The 20,139-nt window shown below is 45.6% G+C and overlaps 1 protein-coding gene across 1 annotated transcript in view; it reads right to left on the reverse strand.

Moving 5' to 3' along the window:
* Window positions 1-20,139, reverse strand: part of exd3 (exonuclease 3'-5' domain containing 3) — a 54,464-nt gene that overhangs the window by 29,152 nt on the left and 5,173 nt on the right. The window contains exons 5-18 of the mRNA XM_080846919.1: window positions 19,954-20,007; window positions 19,245-19,384; window positions 18,737-18,843; window positions 18,391-18,464; window positions 17,092-17,130; window positions 15,796-15,962; window positions 14,174-14,327; window positions 12,729-12,927; window positions 12,112-12,221; window positions 11,697-11,895; window positions 10,948-11,117; window positions 10,585-10,794; window positions 8,009-8,062; window positions 7,609-7,740 (exon numbers count right to left, since the gene is read on the reverse strand). Coding sequence (XP_080703045.1) covers window positions 7,609-7,740; window positions 8,009-8,062; window positions 10,585-10,794; window positions 10,948-11,117; window positions 11,697-11,895; window positions 12,112-12,221; window positions 12,729-12,927; window positions 14,174-14,327; window positions 15,796-15,962; window positions 17,092-17,130; window positions 18,391-18,464; window positions 18,737-18,843; window positions 19,245-19,384; window positions 19,954-20,007 — 1,809 coding nt within the window. The remainder of the gene's footprint in view (window positions 1-7,608; window positions 7,741-8,008; window positions 8,063-10,584; window positions 10,795-10,947; window positions 11,118-11,696; window positions 11,896-12,111; window positions 12,222-12,728; window positions 12,928-14,173; window positions 14,328-15,795; window positions 15,963-17,091; window positions 17,131-18,390; window positions 18,465-18,736; window positions 18,844-19,244; window positions 19,385-19,953; window positions 20,008-20,139) is intronic.

The raw sequence follows: 20,139 nt of genomic DNA on the forward strand, positions 1-20,139 counted from the left end.
ACGCGGGATCAGCAGAGGAAAATCTTTGTTTCGTTAGGCTATTAGTTATATTTGAAAACAGCCAGTCATTGTAGCCTACCACTCGTGGAATAAGGAATTTCAAAGAGATGATGGAGTGATTTGACTCAGAAGTGACATTGGGCATTGGCAGCTCGATATGTTCAGACCAACTTAAACTTCTAGCTCAGTAACATCAACAGCTAAGAAAGAAGGTAAGAAAAAAGAAGGTAAGAAAAATAGTCGGAAAACTTTGATTTGCAAGGGAAGCAGGCAAGTGTTGGGGTTGTTACAGTATATAGCCTACAATGTGGTGAAATTTTGGAATTAATAGGCTCGTGGCGTTTCCTAAATATGCTTTTTTTCATTTTGCAAAAAACAGTAGGCTATATTACCATATTAAAATGGTGTACCAAATTGCGTTTTATTACTGATAAAAAATTGTAGGCCTACTAGCCTATTGGATCAGTCTCCTTTCAAGAACAGGCAAGAACTTTCTAGCCTCGAACTTTCTAGCCTCCTGTCACCGTCTCCCCCCAGTCACGCACCAACTCCCCCATGACACATCGGCCTGATTTGACACGCCCTTTTCTGAGCCGAACGATCGTGGTAAACCACCTCTCTCGAAAGGCTCAGACGATCGGCGGAAAAACGAACAGTTCACATCTAGACCCCTTATACATGAGGCAATTGTAACACGTTTGCGAGTTTCTATCGGTGCAGACGCGATGTAACAGCTTTACATTGACGCATGTGTAAGGGGCTAGTGACAGACGGAAGAAGTGAGAGGGGAAGAAACAGAGACAGGCCTTTGTATGTCTTGCCCTCACTTTTTTGAGTGTTGTAGAATTGCTGCCCTGCATTATCTCTCTGATTGAAGACACCTTAGTATGAAGATATATTCCCTGATCGCTAAACCTTTGATTCCTTTTCACACTAGTTGGAGTTTCCATTTAATTGCGCCCATGACTAAATGATGCTGTTCAGATGAGACCACTGCAAATTATGGTTAGATGGCGGCGACATACGTTGATTACACAATCAGCTGCCGTTTCAGTACATTCAACATCAAGTGAAAAGACACAGTGTGCACTTCCAAGTGGCCGTTTAAACTTCACTCCCTAACGTTTGTACATTTGCCCCTCAATGAGTCAGACAGAAAGAAAGAGTGAGAGAGACAGAGAGAGAGAGAGACAAAGAGAGAGAGAGAGAGACAGAAAGAAAGAGGGAGAGAGAAAGAGAGAGAGAGACAGAGAGAGAGAGAGAAAGGAAGGCAGAGCTAGAGGTATTGTTTTCACCACATTCATTTAATTCCTCCCCTGCATTTCTCTCTCCCTCTGTCCCTTTCTCTCTCAGCACCCTTCCCATGTCTTTTATCTCCATAACATCTGCACAGTCTGGCCTCTGGCAATGTCCTGACTCATCCTGCAACACACACACACACATTCCTACAAGTTCAGGATGGGTACAAACACACACACACACACACACACACACACACACACACACACACACACACACACACACACACACACACACACACACACACACACACACACACACACACACACACACACACACACAGTGTGTAGAGTCCTTTATCACTACACTTCAAACGCGGGGCTTGCGAGCATGGGAACCGCATTCCGATGAGCTCACGGAAGAGAGTGCGACGATCAATCATCCCCAGTCATATCGCCACTAGATAAAGCCCAAGGAATGCAGAGCGGGTCACTTACGCTATGTCTGGGAGCGGAAGGGCCCTGGCTTTAAACATGGCTGCCGCCGTGTCATCATTTGTCATGGGAAAAAAACAGGCTTTTCTGGCCCGGACATGGAGATGGATAGTGTTGTCTACCTTCTGTTAACAGAACTGTAACAATCTGTGTGTGTGTGTGTGTGTGTGTGTGTGTGTAATTTTTTTGTGCTGCTGTAACACTGTCATTTCCCCTTTTGCGGATAAGTAAAGCACACACTCTTCTGTACCGGGTTTCCATTGGGTTGAATCTCACCACTGCTTTGGCCCGTCTCATAAAAACTACTCACTGTTTCACGATGGCCGACAGACAGTGGACGGTCTACGTCCTCCTGCCTGATCAGTCAACCACTCAGAGAAAAGAGTTGGAGAGATGAGGGGATTACAAAGAGACAGAGTATCAAACAGAGACAGAGCAAGGTATTAACTGAGGTAGATTGTGTGTGTGTGTGTGTGTGTGTGTGTGTGTGTGTGTGTGTGTGTGTGTGTGTGTGTGTGTGTGTGTGTGTGTGTGTGTGTGTGTGTGTGTGTGTGTGTGTGCGTGTGTGTGTATGCATGTATATGAGTGTCTGTGTGTGTGTGTGTATATATATGTATGTATTTGAGTATCTGTGTGTGTGAGAGAGTGTGTGTGTGTGTGTGTGTGTGTATGTGTGTGTGTGTGTGTGTGTAGCACAGGGGTTAATGATTGGCGATGAGTATGGCAGGGGCCACACAGTGGGCTAAGAGGGTGTCCAGGAATGCCTGAAGGAGCAGAGGGGGGGGGGGGGGGGTGAGACACCCATCCACTGTTAATCAAAGGACTTTACAATCAGATAACAAAAGGGTTAACTCGCCTGGGTGGGCTTTCCACATACCAGTCCCTGGGTGGACCTCAACACCCCACCCCCCCCAACCCCAACTCCAACTCCAACCACCCCTCCCCCGAACCGCTCCCCTCCCTGGTTCACTCAACCCTCTCTCTCTCTCTCTCTCTCTCTCTCTCTCTCTCTGTCACTGTCGAATGCGCATCCATAGCTTTATACATTCCATCATACATTCCTTCACATGCACCCAGATCAACTCCTACCAGTCAGAACCTGAAGAGAGGTTGTGCAACGCTTAGGAGACTAAATGGCTCTATTGGGATGTGTGTTATTAATTGTGTTGGGACATGCTTATTCTGTGAAATGGTAGGGAGCTTCAACAACTCAACAAGTTGTGAACTGATGTTTTGAAATGACTGAGATGAGTTGAAAAAGAAATGTGGGAATTATTTTCCAAGAAGAGAAGGAGAAGGTTAAAAAAAATTTTTTTTTAAATCATGAGGGAGTAAACCATTTCTCAGTAGTAATTAGTTGTGCTATGCTGTGCCTCAGCCATGCATTAAATTGCTTTTAAAATGAAATGATTCTGTGGCACATTGAATATATAGTATAATATAGTATAGTATATAACATATATATGTTGTCAACTGATTCAAGTTGTGAGAAGGCCATGAGGCCCAGCGGTTGCTCAGTGACACCAATCTGTGGTATAGTGAAGGACTCGGTGTGAGAAAAGGTAACACAGAGAGAGGGAGAGAGGGAGAGGGAAAGAGAAAGAGAGAGAGGGAGATAAGAAGAGATAAAAAGAGAAGAGAAGAGAAAAGAGAGAAATGGAGATAGTGAGAGAAGGAGACCATATGTGAATGCAGAGAGAGAAGAGGACAGGTGACATGGTGAAAGAGAGAGGAAAAAGGGTGTGTGTGTGTGTGTGTGTGTGTGTGAGGGAAAGGAGAGTGTCTGAGGCCTTTTATACAGCCTGTTCAAGATGGGACTGATGCCTTTTCTTCTGCTTTGATGTTCTATATAGAAAAGGTACGAGCGGATTGGGGGTCATAGTTATTCCGCCTTAAAGCTGGCAGCGGAGAGAGTCACAGAGCCGGATCAGCGTCTGTGTGACAGGGAGAGACAGATCTACATCTGTGTAATAGAGAGAGCCAGCATGGATGTCTGTGTAATAGGGAGAGCCGGCATGGACGTCTGTGTAATAGGGAGAGCCGGCATGGACGTCTGTGTAATAGGGGGAGCCGGCATGGACGTCCTTGTAATAGGGAGAACCGGCATGGACGTCTGTGTAATAGGCAGAGCCGGCATGGACGTCTGTGTAATAGGGAGATCCGGCTTGGCGTTTGTGTAATATGGAGAGCCGGCATGGACGTCTGTGAAACAGGGAGAGCCGGCATGGTGGGACGGGGTGTAACACAGCCTAGCAGCTTACCAGAATGAAGAAAGTCAACTGTGATCTCAGAACACACAAATCAAACATGATAACCATTAACATGTTGTATATGATGCACACCAACCTTGCTTGAGTCTGATCACGGCTATATGTGCACAGCTTGCAAGAGCCCGCTGACATTGGGTTCACCTGTCATTGTTTTTGAAAGTAACAGGTAGGCTAGTTTAGTTACGATGCTGATGTTATGGCACATTCGAGACAACTCGAAATTCTGAACGTCTGCCATGATATTTCCCAGCTCCGTCTTTAATGTGTTCCAGCCAAATAATGTGGACTTTCCATCTACCTGCTGGGTATCAGTAATTATGTACACCGTTTTTCTTTGTTCATTTTGACACACTTCATGTGTCTTCTCAAGCATTTAAAAAGGTTTATAACTTTTGATTTAGTCAAGGTCTCTTGTTAGTCTCTGTCAAGTTCATCGCCATATTGATAACGATGTCAAATAGACTAAATGACACGCCTCAGAGCTTCTACTTTAAGTGGCGTTCTATTTTGAGATATCTGAGTTCCTTGTGGTCTTGAACGCGGCATTATAGACGCTACGTCATGCCACTGGTTTCGTAACGTCTGTTTGTTTCAGGCTAAACCAGCAAAGGCGGCATAATGAGGGGTCTTCTTAACGACATTATAGTAGGATCTCTGCTTAAAAAGGGCTTGTGAGAGAGAGAGAGAGAGAGGGTGAGAGAGAAAAGAGAGAGAAACAGAGAGGAAAAAGAGAGGGATAGAACGAGTGAGAGACCACACAAGCAAGGGGGACAAATTTCAGACAGAAGTCGGTAGGCCACCCTCCCCTCCCAGGACTAGTAGGTGGTCAGGAGTTGACACATTTAGGACCCCCCACCCCACACCTCCCTACACCACCCTACCCCACACCTCCCCTCCCCAACCGCCCACCTCGTGAGGGCCCTGGAGACCAGCTGGACTGAAGGGTGGCCTGTGTGTGTGTATACAAATGTGTGTGTGTGTGAGAAGGCGCTTGAGAGTATATTTGTGTGAATGTATGTGAGAGTGTGTCTGTGTCTCTGTGTGTGTGTGTGTGTGTGTGTGTGTGTGTGTGTGTGTGTGTGTGTGTGGTTGAGAGAGGTTCCCAGACACCAGAGCTCAGCCTACAGGCTCTCGCCCTCTCACCTCCCCTGGCAGCCTGGCTCTCCATGACAGACTGTGTGTGTGTGTGTGTGTGGTGTGTGTGTGTGTGTGTGTGTGTGTGTGTCTGGGCGTGAGGTGTGAGGTATGCAGAAAAGCTGGAAACCAAGACGGGACGGGTCGTCTAGGATCCCAGACATACAGCCAGCCGAGTAAGATGAATATGTGGAGAGGTGAAGTTTATCTGTCACACTATTCCTCACTATTCCTCACTCTTCCTTCTCTCATCTCTCTCTCTCTCTCTTTCTAGATTCTCCTGATTCTCTCGTCAAATCTGGTGTCAAGATCCTGCAAATTTACATGTAAAGACAAGAGTCTGATAACACCTACTGTTAAACTGAAGCACCGGTTATCATTTCACTTTGTTTATTTTTTGGTTTAATACATAGTTTGACCAATTGTTGGTGCACGTGTGTATGTGTGTGTTCGTTTGTGTGTTTAATTATCCTATCTTCCCGTAGGTGACAGGGTTTCTTTATGAGTTAAACCGCACTACTCAGGTGGAGGGATCTTTTCCTCTGTCCCGTCGGCTCTGAGGTCGCGTCTGCATTTAACTCTGCGGTATATGTTTCTGGTTGCACCCCCTCACATAAATAAATCTAGGGAAATAGAAGTCTATGGTGAGGTCAGAGCAATCTGCTGCTCTGAACTATCTACATGAGAACCAGCTTCAACTATTAACTGCTAATCTATGTTAGGTTTACATAGAGAAGACTAATCTGCCTTCATAACCATTCATTTCAAGAAAATGAGGTATGCATTTTTTTCTGCATTATTCTATTTTTGTATAGATACTGCAGATAATTAAATCAAATACGCAATACTTAATCAACAGCATGTTTGTTTTAAATACAGTACTGTAGTGTTGCAATTCATACAGCAGTTGCTGTGGCTCTCATCAGGTGAGTGTGTGTGTGTGTGTGTGTGTGTGTGTGTGGAGATAAGGGCCGTCTAGCCAGGCTGGCCCCAGTGAGGTGTTATTTGTCAGGTGTGGCCCATCTGACCAAACCAGTGCAGTCGCCAGCAGAGATGCTTTCACGCAGACAAGATTATGGCACTCACGCTGACTCACAAGGCAACCAGTACACTTTGTCTCTGTCACTGTCACTGTCTCTGTCTCTGTCTCTGTCTCTGTCTCTGTCTCTGTCTCTGTCTCTGTCTGTCTCTGTCTCTGTCTCTGTCTCTGTCTCTGTCTCTGTCTCTGTCTCTGTCTCTGACACATACACACACACACCCATGCTCGCACACGTAAGTGAATTCAGAAAGTTTCAAGTTCTTCACATATTGTTATATTTTACACTCCTCTTAAAATGGAATTTTGATTAATTTATTTTTCATCAGCCTTCACAACTCTCCAAAATGACAAAGACAGTTTTGTTAATGTATTAAAAATAAACTATTATTATCTCTTATCCTCCACTTCTACTTTGTCTCTCAGTAGCTTTCCCCCTCTCGCTCTCTACCCCACCCAAACATTCACCCTCAGCTCCGGATTCTCTCTCGTCCTCCGATCTCGCATTCTCGCCCTTTTATCTTCCCATGCATTCAGTCATCTTACCCCACTGTCACCCTTCCCCTGCATACCTATCTCCTCCATCTCAGAGACTCTACTTCTCTCTATCTCCTTCCCTCTCTCATCTTTGAAGTTCTTTATCTCTCTTTCTCGAACCTATGAACCTTAATCTCACTAACACTTCCATCTTCCTTTTCTTTCTTATCCACATACCCTCTCACAGCTTCCCTCTCTCTATATCTCTCACCCTCTCATCTTTGTCATCTCATCTGTGTCTCATCTTTGTATCCGTTTCTCTATCTCTTCTCATCTCGAAGGCTATATCTCTCCCTCACTCTCTCATCTCCCACTCTCCCTCTTGCTCTATCAGTCTATCTGTCTTTCTCTCTCTCTCATCTCAGAGCCCCTATCTGTCTGCGTGTTTCCTGTGTGTCTTCCCACTCTTGTTCTTGGCCCAGGGGCAGTGGGATCTCATTGTTCCAGTGGATGCCACCGCGGCCCTCCAAACCCATGATTCACAGGAAACCGTTCCACCACGCTGCCTTTATCTCTAGGCCACTTCCTTCCCCCGACCGTCACCGCCACCCCCCCCCCTTCCTCCCAGGGACGGAGAGGCCTTCTGGGACTGCCAGCGAGCATATCGGCCACCAACCACACCACCCCCCAAAACGCCAACCGCACTCTCACGCTACTGGACATGCTTTCTGAGAAACGGTGGGGTGTTTCTGGGATGGTTGGGCTGATACGGGCCCAATGTGGAGGACAAGGGGTTCAGGATGGTGTGGTGGGATAGAGGAGACACACATGCAGGACACAGGCAAACATGTACTCACATTTACTCACAGACACACACAGACCGCCACTCACACACACTCTCAAATGCTTACATCCACACACACACACACACCATACACATACACAGATTGAAACACACCTGGCATCGGCTAAATATGTCGTGTCGGGTGAGTCGCACATGGAAGTGTCTGATGACCTGAGCAGCCTGGTCCCGCGCCTTGTCCGTGCAGTCCAGTGCCAAACAGCGGCCCTCTGCCACCTGAGACTTCAGCTGTGGAAACACACACACATACAAGTGTATGCAGAGGCAGAGACACACAGACACACACACACACACGCACACACACAAAGACAATACATTAGCAGTCACATCTGTCATCACCTCATATGCAACTCATGTTCACTCTCTCTCACTCTCTTTGTTAGGCACACGCAGACACGCACACACACACACCGAGAGACACACACACACACACACACACACACACACACACACACACACACACACACACACACACACAACACACCGAGACACTTACAGTTTGGTACGGCTGGCCGGAGGTGAGGATGACCCTGTCTTCAGTGCGGGCAAGCTAGGGGGAAACAGGAAGAGGAAGTGGACTTCTGAGACGGTCACAGGTCAAGGGTGAATGGGGCACTGAGCTGAGAGGTCCGGCATGAGAACACACTAGCTCTCCCTGTCTGCTCCCAAAGCGCTTATTACAGCAAGGATACACTCTACCCTCAGCCCCCACTCACACTCTTGGACTCATAAGGATACACTCTACCCTCAGCCGCCACTCACACTCACACTCACACTCTTGGACTCATAGGGATACACTCTACCCTCAGCCCCCACTCACACTCACACTCACACTCTTGGACTCATAGGGATACACTCTACCCTCAGCCGCCACTCACACTCACACTCACACTCTTGGACTCATAGGGATACACTCTACCCTCAGCCCCCACTCACACTCACACTCACACTCTTGGACTCATAGGGATACACTCTACCCTCAGCCCCCACTCACACTCTTGGACTCATAGGGATACACTCTACCCTCAGCCCCCACTCACACTCTTGGACTCATAGGGAAAAGTGTCCAGGGGGAACCAAAGATTACTTCATGAAACCCTCTCAGATAAAAATAAAGTTTTAAATGGTTCTTGCGAAGCTGAGATGCTTCTAAAAAGGGTTCAAGTGAGAAAAAAATCATTGAAGGAATTGTTCATGACGGATATAAAAGAACCCTTTTTTGCCAAAGGTGTTCCACAAGGCCTTGTAATGAAACTTCAAAAGAGTCTGGTAGTCGAAAGTTCTCAAAGGAGTCTGGTATCAGTATATGTCTGTGTATGTGTCTGTCTGTGAGTGTGTGAGTGTGTGTGTGTATGTGAGTGTGTGAGTATCAGTGTGTGTGTGTGTGTGTGTCAGGCATGAAAACGGGTAAGGGGTGAAAAAGGTGAGGAGGATATTAGCCCTCTAGGGGGGGTCCGGGGGCGTGCCCCCCCCTGTAAGTAAAATTTAAATATTCCATATTTTAAAGCGTCAATCTGATGCAGTTTGAGATGCTTTTTTCCAACCTGGGGAGAGCTGGAGAAACTTAGCTTCAGCCATGAGTCAAAAAATATTTTGGCCTCCTTACATGCCAGCCTGTCACTGGGTCTATCATTTACAGTATATGAGGCACAATGTGGTAAGGGCACCACAAATGGCTTAATGCATAGCCCCCAGATGATGAGATGCCGTAACTTAACTTGTCTACTCTTCCATCATGATTGACAGCCAATACAATGTTATGCAATTCAGATTTCAATACATTTTATTGGCGAGGCCCTTCGCGTTAATATTTCCATGCACTCGCATCATCCAGTTATTCAACATAATAAATCAGCGGCGAAAAAAACAATACAATCATATATTCTTTAGAAGTAGCCTACTAAATGATGCAAAATGTAAGGATCTCTTTTCATTTATGGAATTCTTGTCAAGAAAATATGATTCTATTGTTTTTTTCGCCGCTGATTTATTATGTTGAATAACTGGATATATATATTTAAATAGGTTAAGCTCCTATTAAAGTATCCATCTATTTACTTCCAGTGGCACTTGCTCTTGACTGCTTTGCCTCATAGCTTGGCGACTTGGCCTTTTTGAGCAGAGCATCACTGAAGCCTTCCATGTGACAAGAGTCCCCTTTGCAACCATGCTCACCTTTCTTGTCACCGAAGTGCTTATCATGTCAGTGCTGAGGGTTGCTCTGTATTGGGTCTTGTTTATGGTAACGAGACTGAAAATGGTCATCTGACGTCATGATTTGTTTTATACCTGCAAGGCTTGTAGGTTGACTGGCTGCAATAGTAGGAATTATTTGCTACGTTAACAGTCTGTAGTCAAACACCTTTGCAATGGTCACTTTGCCCCAACAGAGCGATTCAAAGTTAGAACAGGGAGTCTCGGTGGCGTTTGAGTTAATGTAGCTAAATGATCTTACTCCATCAGTTATTCACACCGTAGCCGTCTCGTTACCAGGCTAATCACATCATTGCTAACTTTTTCATACTTGTATCTGAAGGTTATACCCCTTGAAATGAATCATCCCGTTAAGTTACCGAACACATGTTTTAACGTTTTATATGCTAACATTACGGTCACAAAAAAAAATGCGTCCAGCAGGGATTCCAAAATTGTCCGGGATTTTGCCTTGTCGGATATTATTGTTTCTCTGGGTCTTTCACAATTAAATGAGTTATTACGTCTTGACACGTTTTGGAAAGGGTATCACTTACGTTCCACCTTCTTGCGCGAGCTCTGTCATTGGTCAAACTTTCCCAGTGTTGACAGATATAATTCATTATCCTCCAAATACGATCATTTTGAGCCTTTGATATGATACGCAATTTACAATCTGGCAACACTGAGCACCTTGCCGCCGCCAGCAACCCCCCCCCCCCCCCCCACACACACAAAAACAAAACTCATCGAATCTACACGATTCACGTAGGTCACCTATTTTGTTTTCAAAACGGCGAATTTCGCTGAAAGGTGAGTGATTCTCATGCCTGGTGTGTGTGTGTGTGTGTGTGTGTGTGTGTGTGTGTGTTAATTCACCTTGGCGGCTTCTTTGTGATCATCCTCGTTCTCCAGTATGACCACATCCACCCCGAGGCAGCGCAGGAAGCGGCCCAGGCCCTGCAGCATGTTGTCACACACCACCCTCAGCTCCCGGGGACACACACTCGGCCCTTCCACATCACTCGGCCCCAACCGATGGGCCAACGTCCCCACAGCAGGGGCCTGCTCAGAGTCTTTCTGCTCCCGCTTCACACACACACACACACACACACACACACACACACACACACACACACACACACACTTAAGATCATACCAAAGCTTCATGAGCGTAACCAGAATTGCCGTTTGCTTGGCAGTAAAATCCACACACGGGTTTGAAATGATGAGCTTACTCACGGTCTTCTTGCGTCCCTTCCTGCTCTTGTCCTTGGGCGTCCTCTCCCCTTTGGTCTTGCCCGAGTCAGCAGGGCCGTGCGCTACAGAGCGCAGGTCTGCCGGGAGACCGAAGCGTGCTGGGTTAGCCTTCAGAACAGAGTACACGTCCAGCAGGCAGCACGCATCAGCCGCTACAGGGATGAAGGGATGAACAGAGAGGGGAGGGGGAAGGAAGAAAAAAGGGAAAGAAGGATGGGCATAAGGAGAGAAAGAGAGAAGGGGAAAAATAAGTCATACAACATAAACAAAAATTTGACCTCGGTAATAACAGATCATGGCCAAATGATAAAACAACGCCGTCGTCAGTTTGACGCACAGTAAAAAAAGCCCACATCATGCTGGCTTTCTCACGCTAACAATTTCAAGAGCTAAGGAAAAGCTAGCCACAGAATCACAAATAAACAATAATGCCAAACCATGCAAATATTATTAAAACATTTCACATATTATTACATTTATATCAGAGTACAGCAATCTATTTCCTCTTTTTGTGGTATGGATGTAGCGTAACTTAGTGTCCTAGTGTGATGTTATGTAGCATGATGTGATGTAGTGTGATGTAGCATGACCTGAGGTAAATCAACATATTATTCTGACGTAGCATGATATGACATAATGTGATATGAAGTGGCGTAGCCCGCCGTGATGTGCTGTGACGTTAAGTAGCATGTAGCATTACGTGACATGGGGTGGAGGGAGGTGATGCCCACCTGCGTAGCGCAGCTGGCTGCACCTCAGTGGCCGGCGCTCCCAGTTGGAGAGCTGCTCCTGCTTGTCCAGTGGCCTCCCCAGCAACTGCTGCACAAGCAGGCTCAGCCCCTTCTCTGCCGTGCCCCTACCACCACCGCCAGCATCTCCCACCTCCACGCTCCGGCGCCCCCCTTCACACCCACGCCGGCTCATCTGGATCTGGGCGTGAGCAGACACAGAGTCGAGAGTTCAAAGGTTATTGGGGGAAGGAGAAATTCAACTCCAGCATGACTTATGAATATAATAGAGGTGTATCTCTAAACATTGTGTCTGAACTGTTCATGCATATTGTAAATGTTTTCAGTACATCTCTGTTGTTTTGTTTGTGTGTGTGTGTGTGTGTGTGTGTGTGTGTGTGTGTGTGTGTGTGTGTACCTTCTGATGCACTTGGAGCAGGTCTAACAATCCATCCACCTTTGGCGGTTCCTCAGAGAACTCAGGCCAAGTGGCCACCAGACTCCTCAGATCCCCAGACATCCCATAACCTACACACACACAAACACACACACAGGTGCACGCACACGCACGCACACACACACACACACACACGCACACACACAAACACACAACAAAACAAAACAAAACAAACTATTTAATGCCATCTTAAGGCACAGCTACAGCTCTACATCTGCCTGACACAAGGACAGTAGGGGAAACTAAAGCCCTAATGGCAAATGATCTAGCCAAGGCTGAAGCATAGTTAGCATTCACTGCTATCCCAGTGCAGCCATGATAGTCTTAGCCCTTACTGTTATATACTATTAAACCATTATTTATAAAGCAGACGCCAATGGATCCAAAGGAACTTGCAACACAGTACGTTTATGCAGTTTAAGCAGTATACTATACTATAATATATATATCATATATGATAATGCTCCCTGTATACTGAGCCAATGATCTTGATGTTGTCAGAACCTTGCTCTACCAGTTCAGAGTTCATCAGTTGAGTGGCAGGATCCCAGGAACCCAGGACTTTTGAGGAGGCTCACCCAGTTTGAGGATGTTCTTGTGGGAGAGGAGTTCACGGATGAAGCGGATCGTCTGCGGGTCCTGTCTGATGCCCGGGGCGCAGAGGTCCAGCAGGAACACGGAACCGGGCACAGCCAGCTGGATCAAAGCCACCCGCTGCTGGCTCGTGGTGCCGAAGCCTGCCCGCCACTCCATGTCAACACCCACCACAGCGCCAGGCTGAGCAGCGGAGACAGAGGGGGAGAGGAAGAGGGGAATTTACAGTGAGAGAAAGAGAAAGTCTCACACACACACTCTCTTTCACAAACACACAGACACACTCACTCACTCTCTCCGTCTAACATACACACACATAAAAACACACACACTCTCTCTCTCTCACGACCAAACGTGTGCACACACACACAAAACACAACAATTCTGACACACCCACATACACAAACAAATTAAATTGCACATTCATACACTTACACACATAAACAGACATCTACACATTCATACAGGCACGAACAAACACACACAGACACGGAAAACAGAGGTGACATTCCATGTGAAATAAACAGAGGCCTTTAGATTGACCATCTTGGATTTGACTCACGCTTAACGTAAATAATCATTATACCAAACAGCTAGTGTGCAAAGCCTGTGCCCTCTTTAGTTTCTGAAATACAGAGACTTTAAAAATCGTGCGAAAAAAGTCCCATTAATCTTTACATTTGAACCATTCATGCTAGCTACTTAAAATGTTAAGGGATTGTTGTACACTAAATGCTGATTTAAACCATGTATAACATACACAGATTCTACCGGTTATCTATTACACCTGTCAATCAGTATACATGTTACGGGTCAATACCGATCTTTTAGAGGCACATAGTTGTGTGCTTCTACTTGCCAACCAAACATTATTGGTGCTGACAGCAGAGCCCTATTACAGTGCTGTTCCTGCCCATACTTGCTTAGGCCTATTTGGAGGCTGGTGTCAGCAGCTGCTCGTGGTGCATAAAAACAGACTTCTAGACTTAGACTTGTAATTTAGTTCATTGCTTCGTATGTCTTTATCACTGTGGCACACACAAGACTTCAATTCATTCATTGTCATGTAGCATGGCTTCATCTCTGGCACAATGCTTCATTGAAGAAATGCTCAGTTGAACTGAAGACGGTCACAAATTGCATGATGTAAAACAATCACAAAAGATAAGCTTCCTTTAAAATGGTGATTGGAGCCTCAGCCAAAGGACATGGAAAATGTTGTGAAATCTGTTGATTTGACATGGAATGACCCAGCACACAGTTTCTCACAGAGCTTCACACACTTCCCAGAATCTCAAAATTTCACATGCTTCCTCACACCTTCCATGGAACACACACACACACAGACACACACAGACACACACAGACACACACACACACACACACACACACACACTTAACTACACACACCCACACACACACACACTACCTGCATGACAGTTTGTTGGCAAAGCTCCAGTTGCTCTAGCGTGGACAGGAAGTGCACGTCATCCCTGGCAACAGGCAGCTGATAGTACCGCTGCTGGTGGTTCTGGGAAGGTTCCCATAAGTCCGAGGAAGGACAGCACACAGGAGCGACACCACTGAGGAAACAGCAGCCCCGGATCAGTGTGTGTGTGTGTGTGTGTGTGTGAGAGAGAGAGTGATTGAGTGTATGTTTAGGGGTCTGTGTGTGAGAATATGTATTCAGGTGTGTGTAAGTGAGCATATATATGTGGACTAGGGGTGGGAATCTCTTGGCACCTCACGACTCGATTCGATTCAGATTCAGATGTGTAAGATTTGATTCTAAACCTATTATCGATTCTAAACCGGTTATCGATTATCAATTTTAAACCGATTATCAATTCTAAACTGATAAAACGGTTATCGATGCATTTTGACTTTTAAAACATTCGATCTAAAATCAATTCCTACTTTGTGTTTGATAATTAAAGAAAATCAACAGATGAATTACCTTCTCTATTTTTTTATTAGAGAAAAATCTTTTCCTTGTCACAATTTTGACTTTCTATGAACAATGAAATAATCGATGCAGCTTGCATTTCAACATAAAACAAAATTTTTTTTTTTACTTTACAAAAGACGAAATCAAATAATCAATTTTTTCCCACCACTAATGTGGAGATTAAGAAACAGAGAGAGAGAGAGAGAGAGAGAGAGAGAGAGAGAGAAAGTATGCGTGAATGTGTGTGTGTGTTTGTCTGTGTGTGTGAGTGAGTCGGTGAGTGTATGTTTGTGTTTGTGTGAATTTGATTGCCGGTGTTTGTGAGTGAGCATATATATGCGGGTGTGTGTGAGACAGTGTGTGTGAGAAAGAGAGAGAGAGAGAGAGAGAGAGAGAAAGAGAGAGAGAGAGAGAGAGGGAGAGGGAGAGGGGGGAGGGAGAGGGGGGAGAGTGTGCATCTGTGCATATAAGTACAAATAACAGTTATGGATGTGCACACAGTGTGAAAGCTTAACTTCTGAGAGTGTGTGTCTGTGACGGTATGTGTGTATGAGGGTGTGCCCAGACCGAGAGCGTGAGAATGTTTGCGTGCGTGTGTGTGTAAGTACAGGTCTGAGTGTTGTGAAACTGCTCGGCTCTGAGACTGTATGCATATGTATAAGGTTGTCCAATTCTGCAAATATTGTGGTTCAATGTTAAAATACATTATATATTTATAAAAAAAAAAATTACTTGAAAAAACTTGAATCTGGCTTGGAAATGTGGCTAGGGGTGTAAGATATGTTCTGTCTTACAATAGGTATGTAGCACATAGCAATAGCACAATAGCACATAGTTATAATCCATTAACAATAAAGAATCGATTTGTGTGTCGTGTGTGTGAGTGTGTGTGTGTGTGTGTGTGTGTGCGTGTGTGTGTAACTGTCTGTGGGTGTGTGATTGAGTAAACACTCAAGGCTGTGAGGGTTGAAGACTCTGGAAGTTGAAGTTCCTGACCTCAAACGATGTCTGTTTCGGGGGAGGTTGTAGAATAATACATGCATGTGTCCGCATATGCGTGCGTGTGTGTGTGCGTGTGCGTGTGCGTGTGTGCATGCACTCACGGCTGTGAGGGTGGAAGGCTTTGGATGGTTTCCCACACCCCAAACGGTAGTCTGTTTCGAGGGAGGTTGTAGTAGTGAGCCCATTCAGCAGCCTGCTGCAGGGTGCTGTGCCTCACCAGCAACTCCACCAGCTGAACCTGCAGCTCCAGACTGCCCTCCACAGTGGCCTACACACACACACACACACACGCAAATATATGTAGTATTAATATGCAGATTATAATTAGCCAAGGTGTGTTAGAAACAAACAAACACACACACACATTAACTGTGTTAGACAGGCACAGACACACAAATTCAACAAAACATTGATACACACACACACACACACACAAAGAAACACAGATTTAGGCCAGACATGTTAGATACACACAAAGACACGCATTAGCACAATGTCCAGGATATACAGACACATGTGACTACACTAGGGCTGTAACGATACACCTACCTCACGATTCGATTCGTATCACGATTCTTGACCCACGGTTCGATACAACCCACGATATTATTATTATTATTATTATTATTTTTTTTTACCTCGCGATTTTTAAAATATATTTTCTAATTCACATTAGAATAAGTATGTGCTATAAAAAAATGAAGAAACATTTTATAACCAAATATTAAGGTTTTTATTACTCAAAGCAATGCTGTTGAAAAACATTCAACAAACTTCGGAACCTGTTATCTATCTGCAGAGCAAATGTCAGGCTCATACAAAAACATTAACGTGAATTAATTGATGCTAATACCTAGCGCGGTCTCTATAGGATTTCCCATATACGTTAGCATTAAGCTAACGTATTTTCTACCATAGTAAAACATGCAATACTATGTGATTGTTTTTAGAAAACGAATGTTACGTGATGAGATTACTAAAATGTAGTCTGCATGTCTGCTCAGTTTAGCAGTGCTACCCAAGCAAAGGTTTGAAAAGAACTTCAAGCTTCAGACTTTATGTTAGGGAAACAGCTTTCTATCTGCCAAGCAAATGGCAGGCTCATGATAACACGCGCAACCTTTGGGAGCATGAACTGCACTGAGTACATTTTGCGCAACAATTAACCCCAACGCTGAAGCAAGCAGCCGCCTTTACTAGCGAACCAAACTTTTTGTATCACTTGACCGCTGAGGGCATGTCGCGGTTCTGCCTCCTCGCATCACGATGCAGGTTCGTGGCCCAGAGTGTTGCGATTTCTCGGTTCGTTCCAATATCGTTACAGCCCTACACTACACACTCACACACACACACACACACACACACACAGATGGTGAATTTAATGTCTGCTATTATACCTGAACATGATCACTCCAGTTCTCCTCAGACATTCTGCCCTAAGAAAGAGTGACAGAGAGGAAGTGAGAGAAAGAGAGAGACCTTAACACTGATCTCAGGACACTTTGATTCAAATCATTAGAACCCTAACAGTTTTTAGTTTGTCAAATTATCATGCCATGTAAAAGAAAAGTAAAATATGTAATACAAAAATACAAAAAAGAGAGGAGATTAGAGGGGAGGAAGAGGAATGGAGGGGAGGGGAGAGGAATGGAATGGAGATGAGAGGGGAGAGGAGAGGCAGAGGGAGAGGAATGGAGGAGAAAGACAGGGAGAGGAATGGAGGGGAGAGGAAAGGAGGGGAGAGACAGGCAGAGGAATGGAGGGGAGAGGAAAGGATAGGCAGAGGGAGAGGAATGGAGGGGTGGGGAGAGGAGAGGAGAGGAGAGGGAGAGGAATGGAGGGGAGAGACAGGGAGAGGAATGGAGGGGAGAGGAAAGGATAGGCAGAGGGAGAGGAATGGAGGGGTGGGGAGAGGAGAGGAGAGGAGAGGAGAGGGAGAGGAATGGAGGGGAGAGACAGGGAGAGGAATGGAGGGGAGAGGAAAGGATAGGCAGAGGGAGAGGAATGGAGGTGTGGGGAGAGGAGAGGAGAGGGAGAGGAATGGAGGGGAGAGGAAAGGAGAGGCAGAGGGAGAGGAATGGAGGGGAGAGACAGAGGAGAGGGAGAGGAATGGAGGGGAGAGGCGAGGAATAGAAGGGAGAGGAGAGAGGAGAGGCAGAGGGAAAGGAATGGAGGGGAGGGGAAAGGAGAGGAAAGACAGAGGGATAGGAGAGCAGAGGAAAAAGAGAAAAAAGGAAAGAGGAGAAGAGAGATACAGGAGAGAGGAATGTGAAAAAAAGGCTTTATTGATGTCATAATTTGAAACAGTTCTCTTTTGAGTCATCTTTGAGTAAACAGAGTTCAGGCTTTATGTTTGTTTTTCTACTCTTGTTTTGGGGAAATTATCTGCTTTATGTGCGTGTGTTATTCTGATTGGTGGAGAAAGAGATTATGCCAGAATGATTAATATTGGAGGAGAGGAGAGGAGAGGAGAGGAGAAGAGAAGAGAAGAGAGGAGAGGAGAGGAGAAGAGAGGAGAGGAGAGGACAGGAGAGGAGAGGAGAGGACAAAAGAGGAGAGGAGGGAGAAGAGAGGAGAGGAGAAGAGAGGAGAGGAGGGAGAAGAGAAGAGAGGAGAAGAGAGGAACATGATAAAAAAGAAGAAGAGAGAAGAGGACAAGAGGAGAAGAGAGGAGGATAGGCTTCAGCATTGCTCACTTCTCTGAAGTGCATCATCATGAGAAAGCGGAGAGAGTCCAACTTCCTCTTGTGCACTGAGTTACTGCACTTGGCTGAAACACAAAGAGGACCCACAGGTAAACACACACACAGAGAGACACACACACACAGAGACACACACACACACACACACACACAATGCTAACCAAACCAGATAAACTTGTGTGTGACCCTGTTGTGCTGCACATGTACTTAACTACACACACACACACACACACACACACACACACACACACACACTTACCACACTGTCATCAGCAAAGCTGTTTGTCATCCTGCAGACAACTGTAAACACACAGGCATGCATGCAAACACACACACACACCTGGATCAATGTTGAACTTCTCCATCAGCCGGAACACGTGTTTTACAATCATTTTTGGATGGATCTGGTCTGTCTGGTGTTTAGAGAGGCACAGACGCGGATACTGCCTGAAGAGAAGAGGAGAGAGAGACAGACAGACAGACAGACAGACAGACACAGACAGACACACAGACACACACACACACACACACACACACACACACACACACACACACACGTGAAATGTCCTTTACTCAGTGAGAGTGTGTTTGAATGTGGGTTATTCACATTTATGTGCTTAGAAGTTAATCCATAGGTGAATGTCTGTGTGAGTGCATTAATTACACAGGAAAATATGCTGTGAGTGTTACATGCACCAGGTGTCCAGACTTTGTGTTAGAGCAGTTAGCTTTTTATTAGAAATTCAACCATTTGCTCGAATGTAGGGAAAGATTGTGATTGTGATTGTGTGTGTGTGTGTGTGTGTGTGTGTTCTTGTGTGTGTGCGTGTGTGTGTGTGTGTGTGTACCTGCGCAGCTCGTCCAGACTGAACTGTGGGGAGCACCAGGAGTCCAGCGTTGTGACCAGTCTATCCTGCAGCTCCGGGCTTCCCTTCACATAGGCCTCAGCCAGAGGCAGCTTATCCAGCAGCACCAGAGGCACACACATCTGCAGTGAACAGACCATGGACATTATTATTATTATTATTACCACCACACACGCGCGCACACACACACACACACACACACACACACACACACACACACACACACACACACACACACACACACACACACACACACACACACACACACACACACACACACACACACACACACACACACACACACACACACACACACACCTCTCCTATGCACCCTCACTTCACACACACTCAAATACAGACACACACATACACACCTCTCCTATGCACCCTCACTTCACACACACACTCACATCATCACAAAAATACACACAAACTCATCTCTCATACATGTAGACACAAGCAGACACATAGATCACAGGTCACACAAATGTCACACCCATACAGGTACACCGACACTTAGACACACAGACAGACCTCTCTGATGCACAAAAATCACATCTATCAACAGAGACCGAATCACAAAGAGAGGTCATAAACACACACATATGCACACACACACACACACACACACACACACACACACACACACTTTACTGTTGTTTCAAGAAGCCAAGTTCAGCAAACATCTCACCTTGTCCATATCCAGGTCTGCTTGGAGATCCAGTTTCATAGCAAGCAGTGCAGCCTGAAATACACACACACACACATCTTAAACCTTAACCTTTGACCCCCAACCCCCATCTCTGTCTCCCTCCCATAGACATAGATACATCTATACGTCTATATGTCTATATGTCTATACTCCCACCTCTCTCCC

The sequence above is a fragment of the Sprattus sprattus genome (assembly GCF_963457725.1).
Source record: "Sprattus sprattus genome assembly, chromosome: 11".
Lineage (NCBI taxonomy): Eukaryota > Metazoa > Chordata > Actinopteri > Clupeiformes > Clupeidae > Sprattus > Sprattus sprattus.